The sequence below is a fragment of the Patella vulgata genome, chromosome 2 (genome assembly GCF_932274485.2).
Source record: "Patella vulgata chromosome 2, xgPatVulg1.2, whole genome shotgun sequence".
NCBI classification, from domain to species: domain Eukaryota; kingdom Metazoa; phylum Mollusca; class Gastropoda; family Patellidae; genus Patella; species Patella vulgata.
The window spans coordinates 76,235,378-76,261,825 of NC_065880.2; the positions used below are offsets into that span (position 1 = coordinate 76,235,378).

The following is a 26,448-nucleotide window of genomic DNA, read 5'->3' on the forward strand; positions in this document are numbered from 1 at the left end:
GGACACAACTCCACTATCTGAATGGGTGGGAATGTCACTTTCTTAAACTGTTTGAGTGAGTTTGTCTTTAAAAAGATTTATGTCAAAGAGGTCATGTTGCACTTGCATCTTTTATTGGTAAAGGGGAGACAAATAACTGTAAGTACATTTTGGGGGAGTGGGGAAAGTTTGGGTTTATAGTGGTTTATAGTATTTTTAAATGGTTCAGTCCCAATTACATTAATTGAAACAAAATAATATTGATATATATATATTTTAATACAACAAAAATCATGTTTTTATGGCTAAAACAACTTTTTCTGCCTTTTTCTTCTTTTTCCGTCTGGTTGTTGTGGCATCTGCGAAGAACTGAATCTGGTCACGATCTTCTAATCTACGTTTTAAAAACTGTAAACCAGCCAAATTGAATCCTATCTGATCCTAGAAACAGAAAAATAAAACATTTTTTAGATTTGAGAAAATCTCCAGAATTAAACAAAAGTGTACAGTTCAGAAAAATAGATGAGAGCTTCGGTGGTCAGTGAGTAAGACTTTGGCTTGTTAGTCTGGCGGTCCCGTGCTCGATCCCTGTGTTGGCAGCGAAAAACTCATTGGGATTTTTCGGCCTGGTTCCCCCTTGTCAATGGTGTGCAGGATGGCAAGTGATGGGATGAGAAACCGAGGCCCTGTGTACACATTGGCATACATATAAAGATCCCTTGACAGTTGGAATTCAATATAAGAGTAGGCCATAGTGCCACTGTTCGGGCAAAATTTCCCTCATAGCACACTGTATGGCATATGCCCATTTTCATTTGCCCAGTGGGAGAAACAGTGATCTCTACTTGAGTGATTTTAAATGCATTGCAAAATACATAATTGTGAAAGTGGAATTTCTAAAAGTGATATCAGTTCAAAAATGTTTGGTGAAATCCTTAAATGGGGATCCTAAGTGGCATTACGTGAAACTAGATAAAGAGCTGACAGGTCTTGTTATAATAGTTAAAAAATAGAAAATGACCTGAGATATTACCAATTCAATTTTACACTAGCCTCGATTGTCATTACTAACGTTGGTATGATAATAAACAAAGTCTCGTTTATCCACTTTTTCGTTAAATTATTCATCACAAATTGTATTCAAATCCACTAAATATCACAGGCTAACAATGGCATCGAGAGTTGATTATGGTCTGGATAAGTTAATTTTAATGTCTTAATTTATATAACATTTCAGATAAAGAAAGAACTGCAATAGGCAGATTTAGCTCTGGTATAATGCATGTTAAGTAACCAGAAATAAATTTGGATAGACAGAGGTTTAATGACCACTCAACACAAACTAGGTCATTTTGGTAATAACATATAGTTCATATTTTTATTTCAATATTTCGCTTGCACAAAGAGATCTTCAGCAGTGGGATGAAACCGGAGGACCCAGAGAAAACCCACGATGTTTGACAGGCAACAGTACTTTTTGCCATGTACAAGCATTGAATCGAAACCATGCCACTGGACTAAATGACAGACCTTACAATCTAACACACATGTGTTAGTCCATTCGGCCACCCAACCCCCTACATCTGGATACAAGAAAGTTAGTTATTATTGTTAGAATTACCTTAAAAACAACAAACGCCAGCAAACCTGATGTTTTTTTAACTGTTCTATAAATTGGAATATTACATTATCTATAAAATGTATATTTACCCTCAGTTGGTTGACTCTGTTTGATGTTGCTGATCGTAATCTGTCTACTACAGGTAATAAGACTTGGTTACTAGTTATCTGCCCCTGATGTACTCTGTAATATACAGAGGAATAAATAGATTAACATTTATCACCCAATAATACATTCTACAGTAGATATCGCTTGTGTGATAAATTTCATAATCTACTTCATAATCGCTTTATCATTTCATAATCGCTTGTAATGTAAATGAATATCTAAATAATAATTTAAATAACATTTGAATCCAGAAAAAAGACCTTTAATAGACCTTAACCAGTCTATCGACCATTCTACGTCTGATTGACAGGTCGGGATAATCAAGACTACTTTTTTACGAAACATAACAGAAAGCTAGAACAAGAAATTGAATTTAGAAATAAGCACGTTAGCTAGCTCAACAATTGTTTTAAGAAGCTTGTAAAAGTAAAATGAAACTACTGCTAGTATCATGTTCCTGTCTAACCCGAGTGTTTCATAGATATTATTTGTACTAAACCAAAAGATGCCGCTCTTACTGCACCAAATACAAAATATATAACACCATTAAATTCTTTGTAAAAAACGGTTATTATAAAGTTATTCCAAAATTTCAACAAACTGGTTTCCTCAAAAACCTACTTTTTATAGGCTTTTTTGTAGACTTTTAACTCTTTCGCTGCTGAGCGGCAGTAAAAGACAGCAGGGCTGAGTGCTAAGCCATTTAGCTATAAAAAGCTCTTATTTGGAATGGTTTGCTTAAAATTTAATATATCTTAACATACAATGACAATATTTTGACAAAATTTTCAGGATATTTTACTAATATATAATTGGGTCTTTAATCAAATTTTGATGTAGGTACGATGATTTTGTCAGCTATATTGTTTATTCTATTTATAGAATATATATATATAGAATGATTATTAAAAAACCACAAGAAAGCTCATTTACGCTTATGCCTTGTGCCAGTAGAATTACTAGAAACAAAACATGTTTCTTCTTTGGAATTTGTCGTCAATTGTTCACTTCGTTATCAGAGTCAAAATCTTCATATTCTGATCTACAATCTAAGAGAATAATCTTATATAGATTTGTCCCTCGAAAAACGTTTATTTGATGCCATTCTGTCTTGATGATTTTGCACAAAATCACTTAAATAAAAACTTTTTTCTCAAGAACTTTCACCATTTATAGTGTTGACACCCATGCCTATTATTAGTAACATCTTTCATGGCTGTAAAAAATTACATCACCTTTACTAAACTATTTACATCAAATTTGTTGACTATAGTCACCTCCCGCAGCAACCTGTCTAGTCAACTAGAGTTAAATGGTGTTGTTTAATCATACATAACAAGTTAATCTATATTGCGCAACAAACATCCCAGAAAATAAATTTAACTTGGAAGAAAGGTCTCACCTGAGGAGAAAGAAGAGACATCTACAGACTAGTTCCGTCTCCCAACCCAAAGTAAGAAATTTATCTAAAACTTGTAATAAATCACTGACATAAGGAAACGGTAGAACAAGTAAAGATTCTTCTAATTCACTGAAATAAAACACAAATATTATTCAAGGGGAATTATAGAAGATTAGATAAAGAGACGACAGTTCTCACTATAATAGTTAAAAACTAGATAATGTACAGGGAATATGCTAAACATTTCAGTCAAATTGCTCCACTCTGAACCGAGATATTAGAGTTTGAATTTTAGGCCTAGCCTCGATCATTATTACTAAAGTCAATACAATAAAAAATATAGTCTCGATTACCAATTTTTGGATTAAATCATCTATGAGTGTTGAGCAGCAAATCGGATTCAAATCTAGTGAAAAGCTGACACAGAAGATGGCATCCAGAGTTGATTAACATCTTTTCATGTTAATAAATGTCTAATTAATAGTTTCAGGCCCAAAGAAAGACCTTCAATAGGCAGATTTAGCTCTTGCATAATGTATGCTTAATATTGTGTAAATTATGAAAAAGGAAATAAAACTATTAAAAATGAAACCCCAAATACTTAGGTATCTTGGTGTGTACTTATAGCTTTGTAAATACTGAATGGAATTGTTGCATTTTTGAACTTTTACAATATTGTAGTTTGCAGAAATCTAAAGCATTCTTTATTTACTCCTTCAAATTAAAATAAGTGTTCAATATGATATATATATATAAGAATATTTCAATATGATAAATGAAAATAGTAAAATAGTGGAATATAAACTAAATGTCTACATACCTAGATTTGATTTTTTTAATGTTGTCTATCATATATTGGTTGGGTGAATCACAGTTAAAGGCTATCAACATCGGATGTAGAGCAGGTACAGGTAGCTAAAAATATAACATCAAATAAATGAAATGAAACAACTCAACAACTATATAAAGGAACAGACAACAGAGATAGGGTGGCCCACCATAAATAAATATCTCCAAATATCTCGACAATTACGCCACAATATTTATATATATGCCAAGCCTCAAATCAGTTTCACACAATTATAGTCACTAAATAAACGATCATGTTGTACTTAATAAGCTATGACCATTAATCATCTATAAATAATAGACTGAAAACTGGTTCCAAGTGTCGTCCATAACATCCAGACACTTTTGAGTAAAAGATAGGTTACGTGCCCTCGTTTTGAAATTAGTCTCGCTTAACCAGTCTATCGACCATTAATAAGCTTGTAAAAGTAAAATGAAACTACTGCTAGTATCATGTTCCTGTCTAACCCGAGTGTTTCAGAGATATTATTTGCACTAAACCAAAAGATGCCGCTCTTAACGGTACAGTTAATGATAAAGCGATTTAAAAAATGAAACGAACGTAATTTCTAAATCTGCTGTAATAACCAAGAAGCTTAATTTTACTGCTATTCAAAATCTTCAACAATAAATTTTTTAAGGCTGTAATAGTTGATAGATTTGTAGAGAATTGCACGTGCCATGGCTATTTATAGTATCATACTGTCAGAAAGTTGGTCTCGACACGGCGAATGTGCACGCTTCAGTGGTAGTCTCGAACTATCAGCGGTGGACTGTATTTCTCTAGAGTACATGGGTCACCCTAACAGAGAGAGAGAGAGAGAGAGAGAGAGAGAGAGAGATGGGGTTTAATGTCCACTGACACAAACAAGGTAATATTGGGACTAACATATGGTTCAATTTTATTTCAATAATTCGCTTGCATGTAGGGGTCTTTAACTGTGGGAGTGAACCAGAGGTTGGACAGGCGATCCTAGTCCTTGTCACGTACAACCAGGGAATCAAAACCACGCCAGTTAACTCAATGACAGACCTTATGATACAATGTGCACACGTTAAACATTCGGCCATCTCATACGCGCCGCTTTTGACCCTATGATGTCAGACATTTGTTAACCAATCAGCTTTGATGTTTCTAGTAGGATACCCACAGTTCCGTGCATCACACGCCAAGAACTTGCTCCAACAGACCGTTTCATTGGCTAATCCCTCACATCAACCAGAATGTGGGGGATATAACAACAGTTCCAGATCCTAGTGTAGTAAAGACAAGTAAAACGAAATTTTGAACTATAAAAAATGAAACGAAATAGGATCTGTGTTTTAATCAGATTGGTTGATGAGAGAAATCTGGAACAGTATGTCACCACTTATAAATTTCCAATGTTATTGAAACATCTTTAACATTACACTTTGAATAAAAGTGGGGAGACAATACCAGTCAACTAGCTAGATCAGAGATGCCAAAATGGCGAGGGTGGTATTTATCATGTTATAAGATTAAATTAACAGACAGGTAAGATCTTTAGTCGGTAATTTCACTGATAGTCAGTCAAGGCTGGCAAATACCGGTCAACTAGCTGGATGAGAAATATTCCTCAAGGGTGAGGGTTGGTATTTATCATGTTTTAAGATTAAATTAACAGACAGGTATGATCTTCAGTCGGTAATTTCACTGCTAGTCAGTCAAGGTTGGCAAATTACACTTAAATGAGATCCTTGGTATTACCGAAACTAACCTTTTTCCCGGTTCGACTACATTCTAATTGGTGTTCTTCAAGTTTGGCCGTTTCTTCCTTATAAAGTTCTAATGCTTCCATTAATTTCTCTGCCTAAAATTAAATTGTAATAAAAAAATAAAAGAACTTTTTAAAGCAAAGGCAATAACGTGGCTAATGATCATTAACATTGATGTTGTTATCTTACCGTGAAATGTTGGGCTTCTGATATCCAATATTTAAGACAAAATGAAAATTTTAAAATTTGTACATGAATTGCGTGCCAGAATGCTTTCTAGAGCCATTTGTAATGAAGCAACTAGATGAAAGAGGCTAAACATATCCCACAGGAGAATACTACCAGTGTAGATTGGAATAAACAGACTGCCATTCAATTTGGACTCTTCGCTGAACATAACTGATTAGATATTACAGTAAAAACAGAAACGACTATGTAAATCATTTTATATACATTCATATTACATTATTATATGCGTTGTGACTCATTTGTGTCCATTTATAAATGCCAAAGAATACAGATTTAGTTCCTTTTAAGCATGAAACAGACACTAGCCAAAGGTGAGGCTTTACATTTTGTAATAATGTTTCAAGATACTGTAAATGTTGGCGTAGTTCCAATTATGATTATAAACTTTAAACTTACAGCTTTAACTGTTTCTATAGATTTTTTACCAGCTAAACCAACTTCTGTTGTTGTCTCTCCAGCAACCTGTAAATAATAAATAATCATATAAATGATTCGTATGAACATCTCATTGTGCCTCCTACACCTAGGATAAACGCTCACACTGTTGATCGCCATTTCCTCCAATTGTGATAAAAATATAATTTTGGTGATAAAACATTCAATCTGTCAAAATTTTTGGCAATAATTTTTTCCTGTATGGCGATAAGTTTTTCTTGCCAAAAAACATTGATTTCCACGCCGTGCATCCGTTACATTCTACTGCCTCTGGCTGAGTCAATTATCAATCAATTAGGCATAAATATTAGGGCTATCTTTGGTTTATTAATCAGTCTCTGTTAGTGTTGATTAGTGTGGCTGTTTTTGATAGTTTCTATATAAAATGGCGAATGTGAACAATACCGGTACTCGTTCGATTTGTTTGGGATTATTGTATTGTGCCTTCTGTTTAATATTTTTTTACTGCAGTTGCCAGTACCATTAATAAATGAAGCCAGGGTTATTGTTACAGTTTATAAATGGGTATACATGTATATTCTTGGGGTTGTCGAAAGTCACTTGGAAGTGGACGTAAAACTCTAGGAACAAACGAACGAAAGTCAGTTATTATCTGATGATATTACATCCTCCTTTAATGTTGAAGTGATTATTCCCGTTCCACAATAGGTCTACCTCAAAAGTTTGCGATAGAGAGAAAATTTGACAAGAGTAAAATTTAGGGATGAATGGAGATTTTCAAATTCTTTTTTAAGGTATGATGCAGCTACCAAAGCAATATTTGTTCCACATGTGAATCAGCTAAATTGGTAAATTGTAACATCGTATGTATACTGTATGTATCTATATTGAAAGCCAAAATATAGTAAATATTACTGATTATTAATTATTATTTCTTTTTTGGGGGGCAGAAAAAATATATGGTTAATAAATTAAAAATTTAAAATTGGCGAAAGAAAATGGAACCTAGAGTGAGCACTGCCTAGAATATGAAGTGCCGTTTGTTGAGTGGTATTTCTAACCATTTACTATACATACTAAACATTTGTTGTACTTGTATGATTTATTGACACAAAATGTTCATTAGTAAAATCATTGGTTTATTAGTGAACAATATCACATTCATAGTGTAATCTAGTATAACAGACTAATTAATTATTCAACACTGCTTAGGAAAGTAAACAGTTGTAAACTTGACACTCACTATCTTGATGGACCATTTTAAACTACGCAACAGTAGGAACCCAATATATTTTGATGATTCTTTAAGGGGCATTATGGAAGAATAGATAGAGAGCTCGCAGTTCACACTATAATAGTTAAAAACTATATATAATGTAAAGGGGATATGGTGAAAATTTCAGTCAAATTGCTCCACTCTCAACCGAGATATTAGTGATTAAAAGTTAGGCCTAGCTTCGATCATCATGACTCATTACTAAAGTCGGTATGATGAAAAACATAGTCTTGATTATCCAATAAGCGTTAAGCAGCAGATCGGATGCAGATCCAGTGAAAATCTGACACATAAGATGGCATTGAGAGTTAATAAAGGTCTAATCAATAGTTAAGATAACATTTCACGCCCACAGAAAAACCTGGAATAGGCAGATTTAGCTCTTGCATAATGTATGTTTAATACATTTTAACAATTTACCAACAATGGTATGAAACTAAACATTGAATACAGAAACTCCTGTTAGAACAGTACAACTACATGATACCTGAGTTGTTGTGTATAATGCCAAGTGTTTTTGATGATGTATAAATTATATGAAATAACTTACCACTGGTTCACCTGACTGACCAACTTGTTCATCAAACACTTTCTCTCTTTCCTACAACAGTAAAGCATAAAAAAGAATATTTAAGAAAAAGAGAAAAATTGGATTTAATGTCCACTCAACACAAATTCAGTCATTTCGGGACTAATATATTGTTCAATTTTATTTCAACAATTTGCTTGCGCATAGGGAACTTTAGCAGTGGGAGGAAACTGGAGGACCTGGAGAAAAACCATGAGGTTGGACAGGCGACCCTACTCCTTGTCACGTACAAGAGGGGCATCAAAACCACGCCACTTGACTCAGTGACAGATCTTCTGATCAAATACAAACGCGCTAACAATTCGGTCATTCAACCCCCGAGAAGAATATCTAAAAGAGAATATTTTGGTTCTCAGACACCGCCGTGTCATCAAAAATTGGCCGTGTCGCATGTTTTTATTTTTTTAAAGTAATAAAAACAAAGTCATTAACTTCAATGTGTTCATATGTCCCACAATCAAGGGAAGTAACTCTATTGGAAGTTTCTTGATAACAGGAAATGAACGCTAGACTCGGTCATCAAGTACGTAACCATGGGAAACAGTATTGACAAATACGAACGGTACTGGATAATCGAATGTTAATCTATTATTTGCAAAAATAAGATAGCGACAATTTTGCTGTTAGTCTTTGCCATCAATCTGTCTTTTTTTTTACGATGAAATGCCTTATCTTTCCTGAGAAATATGAGAATGAGAGAGATATCAATCAGGGTGCAGATTTTGAATTAAATCGCCAGCAAATTCCATGGTTTAACAATGAATACGGTATCATCAGTATTGATACCATGTAGATCTAATAATAGCCTAATGGTTGCAAATAAAAACCAGCAGATTTGAAAACATTTTCCCAGGAGTTAATCTTATTAAGAATTGAATAAATACTAAATTTATAATAACATAAATTCTCAGAATATCCGGGTGATGGACTAAATTCTTCCAATATTTGAAATACAGATTCACCATTTCTCAATTTAAAAAGCATATAACCCTCACCATTTCTCTTTCTTCCTCTAGAATCAAAGGTTCCTGAGTTCGTTCCCACAATCGTAAAGATTTATCATGTGATGCTGTAGCAACAAAATTACCACGGTAACTAACTGCCATTGCCCAGATCTCGGCATGATGACCCTGTAATATAAATGATTTGATTATTGTTCTGAAATTACAAAGCTACTGAATTGAAAATGGTACAAGTAGTTAGGAAATGTAATATACAAGTTAAAACTAACATTTAAAAAAAGTTGTTGCCAGGGTAACTCATTTTGGGGGGCAAAAGTATGAAAAATGCAGGTACACTATATCACTGTAATCAATTAAGACATCTTCACTAAATTTACAGGATATATGAGTATAAACAACTATCTACCGCTGAATCAGACAGAAAGTAATTTGGATTTACTTCAAAGTTATCAAAATATTTCTCAAAAGACAAAATACTGTTGTGAGGCAAATGTTTTAAACACCATTTTCCAAGAAACTATAAAATTTATATAGAAAAGCTCTCTGTCTGGTTTAGAGTTATCATTAAAGAATAAGCAGTCAGAAAATAAGACATTTATCTTTATTAGATACAGAGATATAGTGTACCTATATTTTTTATACTTTTTCTGAAAAAAATGTGTAACCCTGGCAACAACTTTTTTTTCTTCTTTTTTAATGTTAGTTTTACCTTGTTTATTACATTTCTTACCTATTTGTGCCATTTTTAATTCAATAAAAATTTATTGGTTATTTGTTAATATCATGAAACATATAAAATCACACACTGTCTAATGTACAGCAGTGTTGATCACCTCTAGTAAATTGGAGCATCAGTCTGTAAGTTAACAATTGATAAAGTGGAGTAGTTTTGTAAGAAATGAAATGTGGTTTAACATCCTACATATCAGAACCATGGTTAAAGAAGACAGGCATATACACCATGTGGTTTGCTATGAGGGTAATTTTCAATGAAAAGTAGGGGTTACCGCCTGTTCTACTACAAAATCCAACTGCCAGAGCCATTTAAGTGCAGGTCAATGTGTACACAGGGCTTTTTTTGTTTCATCCAAATGACTAGGGACTAGCAAGATCCTCTGTCCTGCACCACTTGTAAGGGGTTCAACCTGAGGATCTGTTTCGGTCAACACTGGGATCGAGCCAGTCATATCCAAAGAGCCACCCATCAATCACTAAAGCAACTAGAGTATTTGATACATTGTTTGTGTGTGAAATAGTTTTATTTAACACCCGCTTCCACCGAAGTGATATCACAGACAATACATTCTGATCAAATCCATTGATAAAAGCACATGACTCTGACCATAATAAACAATCTTACATTACCTCAAGAGTTAAAATATGTTCAAAACTATCTGCATCCCATTGTTTTAACTTTTTATCTTTTCCACCAGAGAAAAACAGATGAGTGTTTGGCACAAACTGTACACACATTATACTGGAAAAACAAATACAGAATTAAACATTAACACTCTGAGGGAAAAATGGGATTTAACGTCCACTCAACACAAACTAGGTCATTTCGGGACATGGTTCAATTTCATTTCAATAATTCACTTGTGCGTAGGGGTCTTTAGCAGTGAGAGATAACCGGAGGACCTGGAGAAAACGCACGAGGTTGGACAGGCAACTCTACTCCTTGTCACGTACATATAGCTGGAAGACATTCCTGGAAACAAATATTGCGTAATCCGACATATTGTAACAATCCCGTACGATGTCGGATTTGACAGAGTCTACTGTAATCAGTATAACGCAATATTTTATTAAATACAAAGCCATCGAAAGAAATAAACAACAAATATCAGATCACACGTTCACTGTGTATTACAGTCCCAGGTCTGTAATGATATAGGCTACACTCAAAAATGAAAAACAAAACAATGATTTATAAGAAAGACGTAATTGAAATAAGGGCATATTCTGCCAGTTGACGTCATGGATTAGAACGTCAAAAAATTAACATTTTTGGACGCGGGACCGATGACCATATACAACCACATTTCAATGTGAGCTTATATAAATTAAATAATAAGGGCAATAATCCAGATAGAATTTCGAAACAAACGCTAAAATTGAATAGATAAAGTGTTGTGAGAAAAGAATTTTAATCTAAAGTAAATTCCTACCTGTCGTCATGAGCGAAGATAGATTTGTGACAATCACCAAAATCCAGCCCCCATATTTTAATATTTCTATCTGCCGAACCCGATATTAATAACGTTCCATCTGTCGATATATCCAAACTTAATACAGGTAACTTGTGACCGTATAAGGACAGGAAAAACTGAAAAACAAGGAGAACATATTTATAGAACTTAAAACCATGAAGATAATGCTGCTATTTTGAAAACCAGTGAACTCAAATGCCCACCTGGTACAACAAAACCACCAAATACCTTATACTCACTATCCAGTAGCTCCAGAGTTCAGTGGCTGTATTGGCTGAGATAGTTCCACTGGATTTACCAGTCTGACTTTTTTATTGTCAGACGTGCAGGACAGAGGGCAAGGAAAAACATTTATGGAACAAAAGAAATAAGAAGGCCATGTGTACTTTTCGGTTTGATTAACCCAGACCTGTTTCATCGCGGAACTATCATATACCCAAATCAGTAACCCTAGATTGTAAAGTGGTAATTTCAGGCCTGGAAATAACGGTTTTAGATGTTCCTGACAAGGTTTAGTTCCTGACAAAGCCTGAATCTGTGCCTGACATTGTCTGTGACAGATGCCTTATTTCCAGGCTTGGGTATATAATTGTTGGATGAGAAAAATTGTCATGTCAGAACCCTACAATTTAAAACACTGCCTCCACCCCCCCCACCCCCCCCCCACCCCTCAAGCTATGTAAAGTGGCATCAGGTGTTCTAATAAAGTGTAAGCAATACCTTGAGTGTATCAACAAAGAAAACTTTGACAGTATTATCTAACAATGAAACAGCGAACAATCTATTATCTGGGCTGAAAAATAAAACATACATGATGTGAAATCTTCCTCGGATGTCGACATAAGGGGTTTAACGTCCACTAAACACAAACCCAACTAGGTCATCTTGGGACTAACAAATAGTCTGAATAATTTGGTTGTACGTGGGGTCGTTAGCAATCTTTTTAAATACAGATCCTATTTCGTTCCATTTTTATAGTTCAAAATTTCGTTTTACTTGTCTTTACTACATGTAGTGTAGGCCATCGAAAGTATAAAAAACGAAACGAAATATATATCCGTATTTTAATTAGATTGGGTCGTTAGTGGTGTCACCAAAAACATAACACTTCACACAATGACAAACCTTATGATCACCTGGATACACAGTTATATGTACAGTCAACAACGTTTTCTAACAGTAGAACAAAACAGATTAATAGTGACTTTTGTAAATCTGAAAATTCATTTAATCAAAATGAGGGGGGGTGGGGGGGTGGCCGAATGGTTAACAAGTGTGCGTTTCATCATAAGGTCTGTCATTAATACAAGTGGCGTGGTTTTGATTCCCCACTTGCACATGAGCACATGAGTAGGGTCGCCTGTCCAATCTTGTGGGTTTTCACCGGGTCCTCTGGTAACCTCCCACTGCTAAAGACCCTTTCGTTTTAATCGATTTATTGAAATAAAACTGAACCATATGTTCGTCCCGAAATGACCTAGTTTGTATTGAGTGGACGTTAAACCCCATTTCTCTCTCTCTCTCTCTATCAAAATGTGTCTAATATGAATTTTCCATCACAACAGATGTCTAACATGGATGAGTCATCAAGAAACCTGTCTGGTATGGATGATTCAATGAGAAAGAGAAATAATTACCTATATTTAGCACACATGACTTCCTCCTCCATTTTTAATGTTCTTGAATGCTGAACTGTTAGACGTTTACTGAAAAAAAAAAAAGAAGAATAATGAGACAGTCACAGCAAGTCACAATCTGATTAAAACACAGATCCTATTTTGTTTCGTTTTTATAGTTCAAAATTTTGATTTACTTGTCTTTACTACACTAGGATCTGGGAGAGTTGTTATCACTGACGTGTTCTGAATGATGTGAGCTATTAGCCAATGAAAAGGTCTGTTACGGCGAGCTTTAGGCATGTTTTGCATGGAACTGTGGGTAATCCACTAGTAACATCCATGCTGATTGGTTAATCAAATGTCTGACGTCATAGGGTCAACTGTCGCTCGTATGACCACTGACGCGACCTATCGCTACAACTGGTCAGATCTTCATGTACTGCAGGCCATTGAAAGTATAAAAAAAACAAATATAGATCTGTATTTTAATCAGATTGAGCAAGTCACAAGATAAAATCATAAAACATGTAAATAAACATGGTTGAGCTTGTAACAGATATATTCATGCGCAAGTCTCATAATATGACGAATGGGGGGTATGAATAAATGGCCGAATGGTTAGCATGTGCGTGCTGTATCATTGGATCTGTCATTGAGTCAACTGGCATTTTTTCGATTCCTCGGTTGTATGTGACAAGGAGTATGGTCACCTGTCCAACCTCATGGGTTTTCACCGGGTCCTCTGGTTTCCTCCCACTGCTAAAGACCCCTACGCGCAAGCGAATTATTGAAATAAAATTGAACATGTGTTGGTCCCGAAATGACCTATTTTGTGTCAAGTGGATGTTAAACCCCATTTCTCCCTCTCCTTCTCAAAATATGACCCCTGTCAATGACAATATCAAACACAAGTTTTGGCCTTGGCAGGCACAATCCCTCAGGTCATTTTGGCAGGTACAATGAAGACCATAATCTCTAGGCGTGTTCATACATACATGTACCTGGCAAAAAATGAAACAAACTGAATTTTTAATACAGAATTCAAAATTACCTAGAGCTTCCTTCTTGATTAACCAGTTCAAAATTCCAAAATTTGACTGTTTTATCTGAACTTCCTGTCAGAATACCTCTCTGTAATATACAAATAATAATGTAACAAAATTTTAATTCAGCTTTTTTATCTAACTTTCAATTACAACCTAACACATCAGTCGTATAGAGCAGTGTTTTAATAAATATGAAATGAAATGGGATTTAACCTCCTACTGTTCTGCTCCGACTGTGCTAATGAAAACATGGTTTAGAGCCATTGTGGGTTCAAAAATTGATATGTTTAATATTTATATGAATATATTCAGTTTGTCAGATAGTTGTTGTCAGCATCAAATAAAATTTAATTCTGCTCTGGCTGGGCCAATGAAGACAGGCTTACACCATACAGTGTGCTATGAGAGAAATTTCGCCTGGACAGCGACACTACAGCCAACTCTTATTTCTAATTCGAAGTATGTAGCTCGGTCTTTTGTCTCTTCCAAATGACTAGATACAGTCCTTGGCAGGCCCTCAATCCTGCACCACAGATAATTGGAAACCGTGCCAAAAAATCTGGAGGTTCACTAACAGCATCTGGGTTATATGTAAGACTACAGTCTTTGAACCAGCAACTATCGTAATAAGTTACAAAGGCTCCAAACTTTTTGAATAAATATTTACCTTATCTGGTGAAAGTGATATAGAATAGATGGTACTATCATGAGCTTCGATATCCTCCAACAAATCACCTGACGCTATATCAAATATCTGTAGTTTACCTGCCTATAATATTCATATAACATTTTATTTACATATTATGAAGTAAGGGAGATAATCATAAACCACTTTTTAATTAATTACCTCCCTTTAAAAATCAAATAAATGAATTGGGAATTTACGTCCTAATGTTCTGCACTAATGAAGACAGGCAGACGACATTCAGTATGTTATATGGGAAATTTATGCCCAGGCAGTGCTGTGCAGTGTATTGAGGAAAAGTCTTCAACAGGCAGTTAATTTGATAGAAATCTTACAAGTCGAATGTTTAGAAATTTAATCAAACATCTACCTTTGTTCCAAGAATAATATGGCGATCCCCCGGAGCAAACACAGAACACAGCGAATAGTCACATGACATTGTACGAATACATTTTACGGATGACCTGAAAAAAAGCAACATGTAAGTCAAAATAAGCAAACAAAAATAACATTTTCATTCACTTGATTTGATATTTGTTGTTTATTTATCAAAATGTCTGTAGTTTTGTCTAAACAGATTTGTTTCGCGTGTAGTGCGGTTCTCTTGCACTTACTATTACGGTATCTAAAATAGAAGAGAGAGAGAGAGAGCGAGAAACAGGGTTTAACCTCCACTTGACACAAAGCTGGTCATTTTGGGACTAACATATGGTTCAATTTTATTTCAATAATTCGCTTGCACAAAGGAGTCTTTAGCAGTGGGAGGAAACCGGAGGACGCAGAGAAAACCCATGAGACTGGACAGGCGACCCTACTCCTTGTCACATACAACGGGGGAATCAAAACCACTCAAGTTGACTCAATGACAGACCTTATGATACTCTGGAGTCTTTCGTTTTGTCCAGTGTAAGAATTTGTGTATGTTTATTATATACCTGCCCGAAGCAAAGTATAAAATGTCAGTTTGACAAATCCTTCTTTTCAGACCTGTTCTAGACCTGAAACCTTAAAGGTTTTACGTACATCCAAGACAAACTAAGTAATCTGGGGATTTACATATGGTTCAATTTTATTTCATTAATTTGCTTGTACCTAGGGGTCGTTAGCAGTGGGAGAAAACCATAGGAGCCATAGAAAACCCAATGGACAGACCTTGTGATCTAACGTGCATGCGTTTAACCATTAACCATTCGGCCACCCAACTTCCACCATAGCATCCAGTGATAAAACTATGCATATTCTGAAGTGAATTCATCTTTTAATGTTTACCTGTTCCATAATTTGGCCGATTCAGCACTAACTGTTACAATGGCTGTATTATCAGAACTAAAACATAATGTTCGTACATCAGTTCTATGTCCTGGTAAACCATGACTACAGATATTCTTTCTCTGACAACCTTTCTCTTGAACATCCAGTGTACTTGTTTCTATACTGTTGTTTGTTAATAAGGCCATCATCTGAAAGAATGAAAAAGGGGCACATGTTATAAACTACTATTTTCTTTTAGTTCAGATATAGCACTACAAATCAGGTATCACGTAGTTGTGCTGTTTTAGAGTATTTTTTATTATCTATATTCGGTTTCTAACCATTAAGTCCTTAATTAGTTTTTTTTTTATTATCTATATCCAGTTTCAAATCATTAAGTAATTAGTTAGTATTTTTTAATTACCAGTACTCAACATTGCTTTGGAAAGTAAACCCAATATTTTTCGATGATTCTTAATGAATTTTAACAATTTACCAACAATGGTATGAAACTAAACACTGAATACAGAAACTCCCACTAAAACAGCAGAGCTAAATGATACTTGAGTTGTAGTGAGAACTATAGTGTAATTACTCTGCTTTCATTAATAAGTTACCAACCTTACCAACAACACTTGTTCTTAGCAGGAAGTCAAAACATATGTATTCTAAAAAAATATTTGAATGAAAAACAGCTAAATGATTCAAAATATCTTAAAAAAAAAATAAAAGCCATTTAATCAGATATATCCTTTCAATTTTCATATTACTTTCTACTGATTTGAATTCGGTGTCTTAGAATCGTTAGTCAATTATTCTAACCTTAACTTGACCCTCATCTAACTCGATATCTACAGAACGAACTTTGGCAGGTAAAAACACTTGAGTTATATTCTTGACATAATCTTCCGCAGCTAGCGTGACCTCATCTTCATCAACTTTATTACCTTCTTCACTGAAGAACACAAAAATATGAAATATGATAACAAATCTCCTATGATAACATTTCTGGTCGCTTTAGGTCACAACAGGGTTTCAGTCTTGACATTTTTACTGATCAATAAAATGGGGTTTAACATCCTACTGTTCGGCTTCGACATGGGCTAATGAAGATGGGCATACACCATACAGTGTGGTATAAGGGAAATTTTGTCTGGACAGCGGTGCTACGGTCTACTCTTCTATCGAATTCGAACTCCCAAGAGATGTTTAGCGTGCATGTCAATGTGTACATGGGACCTTGTATTTTTTATCCCATCCGCACGACTATACATTGTCCCTTGCCATGACTTCTCTATTGCACCACTGATAAGTAGGAACCACGCCAGAAAATCCTGATGAACTTTCTCGGCCAACACAGGAATCGAACATGGGACCTCCAGGTTAGTGAACCACTGTGGCTTCTCAATAGTTATGCAACCCCACCCAAAGATTATAGTAGGTCTGTCTAACATGACTCTTTGATATCACGTCATTTAGCTCAATGACAGACCTTAAGATTTAAAGTGTACCCTGCCCCCACCCCTCCTTACTCCTGGTAATTATTCATAAGATATATAATTTGTCAAATGTATAGAGACCTTAGATGACAACTTATGCCATGGATCAACTCATCCTATTGTAATAACACTTATTTGTATATAAAAGCTATGTCGGATATAAACGTTGTAAATAATGTAGCAGAATATATATTTTAAAGGCTAACATCTGTTGTAATATAATTATGTTTTATATAGTTGATATATTTTATTATACTGGACTATTATGTACCATGGACCAGAGGCCTTAAATACTGAATAAAGATTTGATTTGATAATTTTTCAACAAAAATTGTAACACAACCTTTTCTTTAATCTTGCCTTCTTCCTTTTTTTTGACAAACGCTTTTTTAAATCTTCTTCATTTGGCAATGAAAACATTTCTACTTTTTTATCATTTCCCTGTAAATATAAAAACATATTCACTCAAATATAAAAAAATATGAAAATGTTGTACATCGTGATTTTAGATGAGAATAATTTTAGTTGATTAAAACCCTTCTTGTATTGAAGAATATACCAGTATGATCTATAATTACTTTCCACTAGATTTTCTGCAAAGTTATTCCAGGTCCTTTTATTGGGAAGTTTTCAGGAATTGTTCAAATAGCCAAATAAGGCCACTCAGCAGTTTTGGGGGAATTTGCTTTATTGGTTACCATGGAAATGCAGAAGCATAAAACCAAATTCTCCGAAAACTGCTGATTGGCCTTTTTTTGTCTATTGGAACAACTCCTGAACATTTCATGTTGATAGCGCTATTAGAAATGAGTTATTTGAAAAATCATATTGTCGAGCAGTGCCTCCCCTATCATGATCTTCATTTCCAAGGAATTTAATTACTGCTGTTCTTAAGGCTTTTCCATCATGCATTGCAATGACTTTATATAATGTTTAAGTTACTTGAAAGAATCTAAAACTACAGAATATTTCATGCAAAGTTCTCTTATGACCAATTTGATTAAAACACAGATCCTATTTCATTTCGTATTTTATAGTTCAAATTTTCGCTTTTCTTGTCTTTATTATACTAGTTCTGGAAGAGTTGTTTTAATTGACATGTTCTGGATGATGTGAGGGATTAACCAATGAAACAGTCTGTTATGGCGAGTTTTTGGCGTGAGGTGCACGGAAATGTGGGTAACCCACTAGAAACATCTACGCTGATTGGTTAACCAAATGTCAGACGTAATAGGGTCAAAAGCCACTAGTATCATCTCTGACGCGACCTTTCACTACAACCGGTCAGATCTTCATGTAGTGTAGGCCATCGAAAGTATAAAAAAATGAAACGGAAATAGAGATCTGTATTTTAATCAGACTGTCTTAAGACCATAACAGGGTTTTTAAGGCCTTAAAGCATCTACTTACATGACATAACAACACTTTCTCTTCTTTATCTGTTACCATGGAAACAACATGAGTTCGTGACTGTCGTATAACAGAACCAAGTTTAACACATGTCAAAATATTCTGAAAAATTACAATTCAATAAAATTATTTACTCCATACATTTGTTCAAGCTGCTGATTATTTTTTGAGAGAATTTTAATCCCTTGTAAACTATAATTCTGTGGGGAAGTTGATTAACGCATGCACGTTGGATCACAATGTCTGTCATTGAGTCAAGTAACATGGTCGTCTGTCCAACTTTATGGATTTTCTCTGGGTCCTCCGCTCCGATTTCCTCCCACTGCTAAAGACCCCTATGCGCAAAATAAAATTGAACCATATGTTAGTCCCAAATTGACCCAGTTTGTGTCAAGTGGAGTTAAACCCAATTTCTTTCTCTCTCTAAAAGGAAAATCAGTCCAAGAAGGATTCCATTTTATTCAGCTTTTCCAAAGATAGAAAGAAATGAAAAATTTTCAACATTCACTATACTCTCTGCAAACAAAACAAATAAGCCAGTGCCACCTCTAAGTATTGGAAATTTGTTGATAGCCCTCTTTTTATCAGTTATTGATATTTTGGTTTTGTTTCCTAATCAATTTGAGTACATTTTGGCATGGATTAATCTGTGAAATATTCTATATAATATAATATATAATCATAAAAAGACCTACTAACCAAGTCATCATCTTTGTCTTCATTCTCCAGTTTGGACTTTTTCCCTACTGGTGGTTCATCATCTTCTACCTATATAAATTAGAATAAGAAAATAAATTAATGGTCAGGAAATTAATGCATTATGAATTTAATGCGTCAAGAAATTAATGTGTCAGAAAATTAATGCATCATGATATCAACCTGTGTTAGAAAATTAATGTGATAAGAAATTAATTTCATCAAACCATCAGCATGACTTGACATTCACCTACCTGCTTATCGGCATATTTTATTTCCCAAACACGAAGTTCGCTGTCAGCTGATCCTGTTATTAAACGTGTTCCATTCTTTATAATTTGAAAATCGTAAATCTGAAAATAAAGACATATTAAAATAACAATGTAATGAATAACAAAAACACAAATTGTCATTTGAACATATCCTATTGATCAGAAGAGGCATAGTGCTTGTTCACCAATTAGCAGATTGTAATGTAGGTTGACAAAGTTCCTCACGATTCTCTAGTTTGGTTTCTCCATGTCAATGGTGAAGAGGACAGATGGCTTGTCAAGCTAAAGTGTCTAGTTGTTAGGATGGGATCAGAATCTGAGGTCCAACCCTCTACATATTGAAGTGCATATAAAGATCTTTGACAGTTGGAACTCAAAAAAGTACAGGTCGAGACATCACTGTCTGTGTAAGATTTCGCTAATACATGTAGCAAACTGAATGTGGCATATGCCCGTCTTCCAATCTGATTAAAATACAGATCAATATTTTGTTTCGTTTTTTTAAACTTTCGATGGCCTATACACTACATGAAGATCTTACCGGTTGTAGCGATAGGTCGCGTCAGAGGTCATACGAGCGGCTTTTGACCTATGATGTCAGACATTTGATTAACCAATCAGCATTAATGTTACTAGTGGATTACCCACATTATCCCTCACATTATCCAGAACACGTCAATGAATACAACTCTTCCGGATCCTAGTGTAGTAAAGACCAGTAAAACAAAATTTTGAACTCTAAAAAACGAAACAAATTAGGATCTGTGTTTTAATCAGATTGCCCGTCTTCATTAGCATTACGGGTGTCAAAAAGAAAGAACACAAGTGCATTACAAGACACAATTCTATGGCTAACAACTCGAGATTGATCATTACCAGACATTCTGACAATGATTCAATCACCTTTATCAAACAAATGATACAAAGCTATCAAAAGGAGGAAAATAAAAACAATATTAAATGTTATATATCTTTTACCTCAGTACGATGATTCACTAGTGTTTTAAAACAATGCTGGGTATCCAGATCCCAAAACTTTATAAATGTATCTTTGGAGCTGGAAAGCAAAAAGTCATAATTTATTAAATATTTGTTTGTTATGGTCACTGGTCATAATTATTTTATTACTAAACAAACTCTTATGAAAAATACAATCGTATTTCTTTATGTTGTCTTCAGTTTGGTGATTAGTTTCAGTGCTGCTGCATCTAACCTTTCAAGTCACAGATAAAAACTACTTGATTTGATATATGTTTATTTGGTGCAATGTCTATTTTCTGTCTTGTCCGCAGGTTTATCTTGTAGATTTTTGTTTTGCATGTAGTGCGGTCCTCCTGCACTTACTATTATTTATTTAAACTTTAATATCCAAATTAGAAACTGAAAGTTCAGTGTGTGTTCTTGTTGTAGAGAGACTATTTATATATAGCACATTGAGTCTGTGGAAATATATGTATTTTTAATAGTACAAATTAATTCTGGCATGACCAGATTCTTTTTGTATGTTTTTTTGGTGCCACATGTTCATCAACCATACAAGGAGATGCAACTATTTTCAAAACATCGTTTACTACTTTTTACACTTTTAGTAAATTCTCACCTTGTAACAAGGACATTCTTCTCCTTTAGAAAGACAGCTTGAGTTACCTGCCCCTTGTGACCTTTTAACCTGTACAGACCAGCTTCATTAACAATATCCCAAACAATAACATTTGTATCCTAAAATATACAAATCATACAGTTAGCTCATGAAAATTTACCATTTCCCCAGCATGGGTGAAAATTATCATGCCTTACAGTGGGGGGAACGACCTTATAATCGACAGCTTGACGTGTTGGCCAATCATTCGCCTGTATATAGACAAAAAATCCCAATGCATTGGACAACGCAGATCCAAGATTCAAAGCCTAATAAATTAAGACCATTAGACCACTCAGCAGCTAGCTAAGAAACCCAACCCCTGAACAGACCCAGGATCCCAAAAGCAATACATAATTGGACCACTATGTTGGCCATCGTGCCAACAACAAATAGATCAAAGATTCTAAACCCAATGAATTAGACCATTAGACCACACAATTCCAAACCCAATACATATAGAATACTTGGTTGGGCACCCAGCACTTATATGGCCACACGATACTAAACCCAATACATTAAATCTTGTGGTTGGGCATTCAATCCTTACAACTCCCAACCACCCTTTACAAAATAAAACGAAAATAAAACAAAGAATCATAAAATCGATTCTTACCTTTGACCCTGAGACAAGTTGGAGGCCCTGGTGATCATAGTTTAAAGCTGTAACAGCTGATTTGTGTCCGCTAAAAGTACAGATACATTCCCGATTGATTAAACTAAACACTCGAACCATACCATCATTATAACCAACGGCAAGATGGCGGTTATCAGGACAACGACTTATTATGGTAACTTCATGCTTTTCACCTTTTAACGTCAAATACTGAAACAGAAAATTTCAACAAATCAAGTGACTACATTTAGTAAGGGGGGTTGGGTGGCCGAATGGTTAGCATGTGCGCGCTGCATCATAAGGTCTGTCATTGAGTCAACTGGCGTGGTTTCAATTGCCCTGTTGTATGTGACAAGGAGTAAGGTCGCCTGTCCAACCTCGTGGGTTTTCTCCAGGTCCTCCAGTTTCCTCCCACTGCTAACAACCCCTACGCGCAAGTGAATTATTGAAATAAAATTTGAACCATATGTTGGTCCCGAAGTGACCTAGTTTGTGTTGAATGGACCTTAAACTCTCTCTCGCTCTCACATTTACAATAAAATAAATATTTCACTTCTTAAGGCATAACAAATTCTCTTCACCAACATTTCGTCTGCTATGGCATGTTGAACATTAGCATGCAATATGTGCACCTATGGTTTGCCACACAGAGGTTCAGTATGTGCTAATAGGAGTTAACTGGTTAGAGTTAACTGTTTCCAGAACATGGTGCAATTCCTCAACTTCCAGGGAAAGAGAGAGAGATGGGGTATAACATCCACTCAACACAAACTAGACGATATCGGGACTAACATATGGGAAAATATTTTTTCAATTATTCGCCTGAGAGTAGTGGTCTTCAGCATAGGGAGGAAACTAGAGGTGTCAGAGAACACCTACGAGGTTGGACAGGCGACCCTACTCCTTGTCACATACATGTATACTGTAAGTGTGGGATCAAAACCATGCTAATTGCTACTTAACTCAATGGCAGACCATGTGATCTAAGGCACCATTCAGCTACCCAACCTCATGATGCTGGCTATATATAATGTATACATTTCACTTATCCAATGTGAGATTACAGTCCTTGATCAGTATATTGTCAATCTTAAAGGATTTGTAAACCTAAAATCTCCAGTAGTGGACAATAAAAAATATTTTTTACCTTTTCCTGTGTTTTTAAATCCCACACAATAACATCTTCACATGATCCGACAGCACATAATTTAGCGTGAGAACCCTGAATATCCAAATATACAATGTTACTCTTTAAGCTTCCTACTACACCAAATACAGGTCCAGGTTGAAATCTTAAATATTGCTTCGTTATTCCCATTTTTAACTTCCTGAAATACAAAACACAGGCAGCAATAATAGAACCTGCTCACCAAATTTTTTAACATCCTTACTTGCCATTAACCTGAGTGTTTACTAAGTAGAATAGGATTATAAATAAAGAGTAGCCAAAAAACAGAAATCAAATGATGTTTAACCTCCGACATAAACCAGGTATCATTTAATCTTGTGTATCTAGCACTAATTTCTTTCACATTCGTCTAATATCAGATCTTTGTTTAAAAATTCGTAAAAATCGTTTAAAATGACCCAAGATCGTCTAATTTGTACTACATGTAGTGTCCAGTTTATTTTGATCCATAGGTGAAATTTGGCAATTTTAAATGATTTTTACGAATTTATAAACAAGGATTTGATATTAATTGAATGTGATAGAAATTAATGCTAAATACACACGATTAATATGATGCCCGCGGATTACAGCTGCTAAAACTGGGTTAATATGAAGGTAGATATACGCTATGAGGAAAATCTAGTCTTTAGAGCTTTGCTACGGCCATGATTATTTCGAATTCCTAATGTCAAGGGTTCTTTTAGGTGCACTGCACAATTGTCTACACAGGATCTCATGTTTTTCATCCCATCTGAACGATGATACGTCGTCCCTTGCCAGGCTCTCCATCCTACACCACTGACAAGGGAGAACCACAAAGGAATACCCTGATGAACTGCCTCAGGCAACACCGTTATCGAACACAGGATGAACACGGGATCTTACTTACTAACCCACTGCAGGTGGCTCCAAAGAAACATGATTACAGTTTACTACACTAGTCTCTGAAAACCAACACTTATTCGCAATTATGAAAGCTCTCTTCGTCTGGGGGTATGCATGATGCACAACGGGTGACGGGCCTGTAAATTTAACACTAAGTGAATTAGAATAAACTTGAGATGGTGGGTGGGGGGGGGGTGTATAAGGGAATATTCAATTATACATTGCCAGTTCCCTAATTCTCTGGTGGTGCCTTAACGCTGGAGACATTGATTGAATCTATTTTTTTAAATATTAGGCCTACTTGGTGTGTGACAAAAGACGGGGCCATGGACATTCGTAGCTTCACAAATCACATACCTTCTTAATTACTTACGAGTAGATTTAAATCATCTTCCTTATTAAATCAAAATAAAACCATATAAATAACTACAACAGTCAAAACAAACCCACGTGTTGTTGAAACGGAAAACGGTCAACACGCATGCCTGTGTATCACTTCCGTCAACAAAGATCAGATTATCCAGGCCCTCGAGACCTACCTGCATAGAAAATGTTCAGATCTGTGTCTGTGAACAGGTTCCATCCAGGTTACATAGTGGAACAGAACCATATATTATTCTTTCATCAAATACAAATAATTTTTTTTTTTTTCATTTATTTATGCGCGACTTTTCTTCGGTGTTTATTTATATTTTAAACCTATAGATAGCCATTTGTTTTTTTAATTGAAATCGGTGGGCCATCCTAAATTCTTGGAAGAAACCAGCGGCCTACTTAAGTTAAGATGGAATTTAAAATTTGTTAAAGAAATTCAAAGGTTCTGGTCCCTCCCACACCACCACCCTACAAAAGCAATTCCCTGGATCTTGATTCAACTGGGCTACATGTTCTATTTAAAATCGGGAAAGTTCATCTGGATTTTCCGTCGTGGTTTCCCCTTGTCAGTGGTGCAGAACGGAGGGTCTGACAAGGACAGCTGTCTAGTCCTTCGGATGAGACGAAAACCGAGGTCCCGTGTATACATTGGAATGCACGTAAAAGATCCCTTCGCAGTTGGAATTCGATATAAGAGTAAGCGATAGTGCCGCTGCCGGGCAAAATTTCCCTCATAGCACACTGTATATGCCCGTCTTCATTAGCCCAGTATAGGAGCAGAACAGTAGGACGTTAAACCCCATTTAATTTCATTTCATTTCAATTTAAAATATGAGGACATCGGGCATTAATGAACCACATGTGATTATTCAAAACAACGACGTCTTTCCCATACAATATTTCGAGAGCCCTTGTCAGTAGAGTGGAACTGGCAAAGAAAAGCGTCTAGGATGAAAATCGACGCACACATGTATGTACATTCGCATGAGCGTAAAATAAATGAAATGAAATGGGGTTTAATGTCCTATACTGTTCCTGGGCGAATGGAGACGCCATGCAGTGTGTTATGAGAGAAATTTTGCCAGGAGAGTGGCGCTATGGCCTATATATACTCTTATTTCTGATTCCAACTGTCATGATTTTTTTACGTGCACACGGGACCTTATATATATAGTTTTTTATTCCATCCGAACGACTATGCCCTGCTCGGAAAACTAAACAGTTATAAACTCAACACTCATTATCTAATCTAGACAGACCATTTTAAACTATGCGACAATAGAAACCCCGATAGTTTCTATGATTCTCAACGAATCTGAACAGTTTTCCAACCAAAATACCAAATGTTAAAATACCACAATTACATGATACCCGAGTTTTAGAGTTATATTGTACTGTACTCCGCTTGTAACGTATATTATTATTGTAATTCTAACAGGATACCCGGCTTCGCCCGAGGCTCAAATTCGCACGGGGCCTAATTCGCCAGTGTCCTAAATTTTCCCGGAGCCCAAATATGTCTGGGGTCCAAATTCGACCGGGGTCCAAATTCGAACGGGTCCGCATCCGAACGGGGCCCAAATTCGATGGCCTAAAACATTCACGGCGTCATGATGTTTAATTGATACCACATATTATGTGGGGGTGGAGTGCGGCAACGAAGCGTGATGGGCGAACATACATACACACACCTTACACATTAATGTATACATACACACTTTGATTTTATTATGGGAACAGATTGAACAGGGCTTATATTATATTGTATTATATATGTATATCTGTAAATAATGAAATGTTGTAAAGAATCATAAAAATGTCATACCTGTGTAGATTAATTGTACTCGGTGGAAAATATAATCACACTATAGAAGACGTATTGTATCGATTTATTATAATGGAAATG

At 35.4% G+C, this 26,448-nt stretch overlaps 1 protein-coding gene across 1 annotated transcript; it reads right to left on the reverse strand.

Moving 5' to 3' along the window:
* Nucleotides 1-239: 239 nt before the first annotated feature.
* LOC126811987 (WD repeat-containing protein 3) lies at nt 240-24,601 on the reverse strand. The gene is made up of 26 exons (XM_056098668.1): nt 24,525-24,601; nt 23,259-23,439; nt 22,112-22,321; nt 21,457-21,575; nt 20,835-20,913; nt 19,835-19,937; nt 19,588-19,652; nt 18,889-18,990; nt 17,822-17,919; nt 16,802-16,934; nt 15,998-16,188; nt 15,099-15,192; nt 14,711-14,812; nt 14,049-14,128; nt 13,016-13,084; nt 12,099-12,171; nt 11,337-11,494; nt 10,534-10,645; nt 9,202-9,336; nt 8,168-8,218; nt 6,342-6,407; nt 5,699-5,791; nt 3,931-4,025; nt 3,111-3,239; nt 1,690-1,783; nt 240-420 (listed from the first exon to the last, which is right to left on the reverse strand). The coding sequence occupies exons 2-26, from the start codon at nt 23,427-23,429 to the stop codon at nt 271-273; spliced, it is 2,772 nt and encodes a 923-aa protein (XP_055954643.1). The 5' UTR covers nt 23,430-23,439; nt 24,525-24,601; the 3' UTR covers nt 240-270.
* Nucleotides 24,602-26,448: the final 1,847 nt, after the last annotated feature.

Excerpts from the sequence above, each read along its gene's own strand:
- LOC126811987 (XM_056098668.1), bottom strand. The coding sequence starts at position 23,429 with ATGGGAATAACGAAGCAATATTTAAGATTTCAACCTGGACCTGTATTT. Across the intron at positions 20,914-21,456 it reads AAGAATGTCCTTGTTACAAG|CTCCAAAGATACATTTATAA; the intron begins GTGAGAATTTAC and ends TTTGCTTTCCAG. Across the intron at positions 8,219-9,201 it reads TAGAGGAAGAAAGAGAAATG|GAAAGAGAGAAAGTGTTTGA; the intron begins GTGAGGGTTATA and ends TTACTGTTGTAG.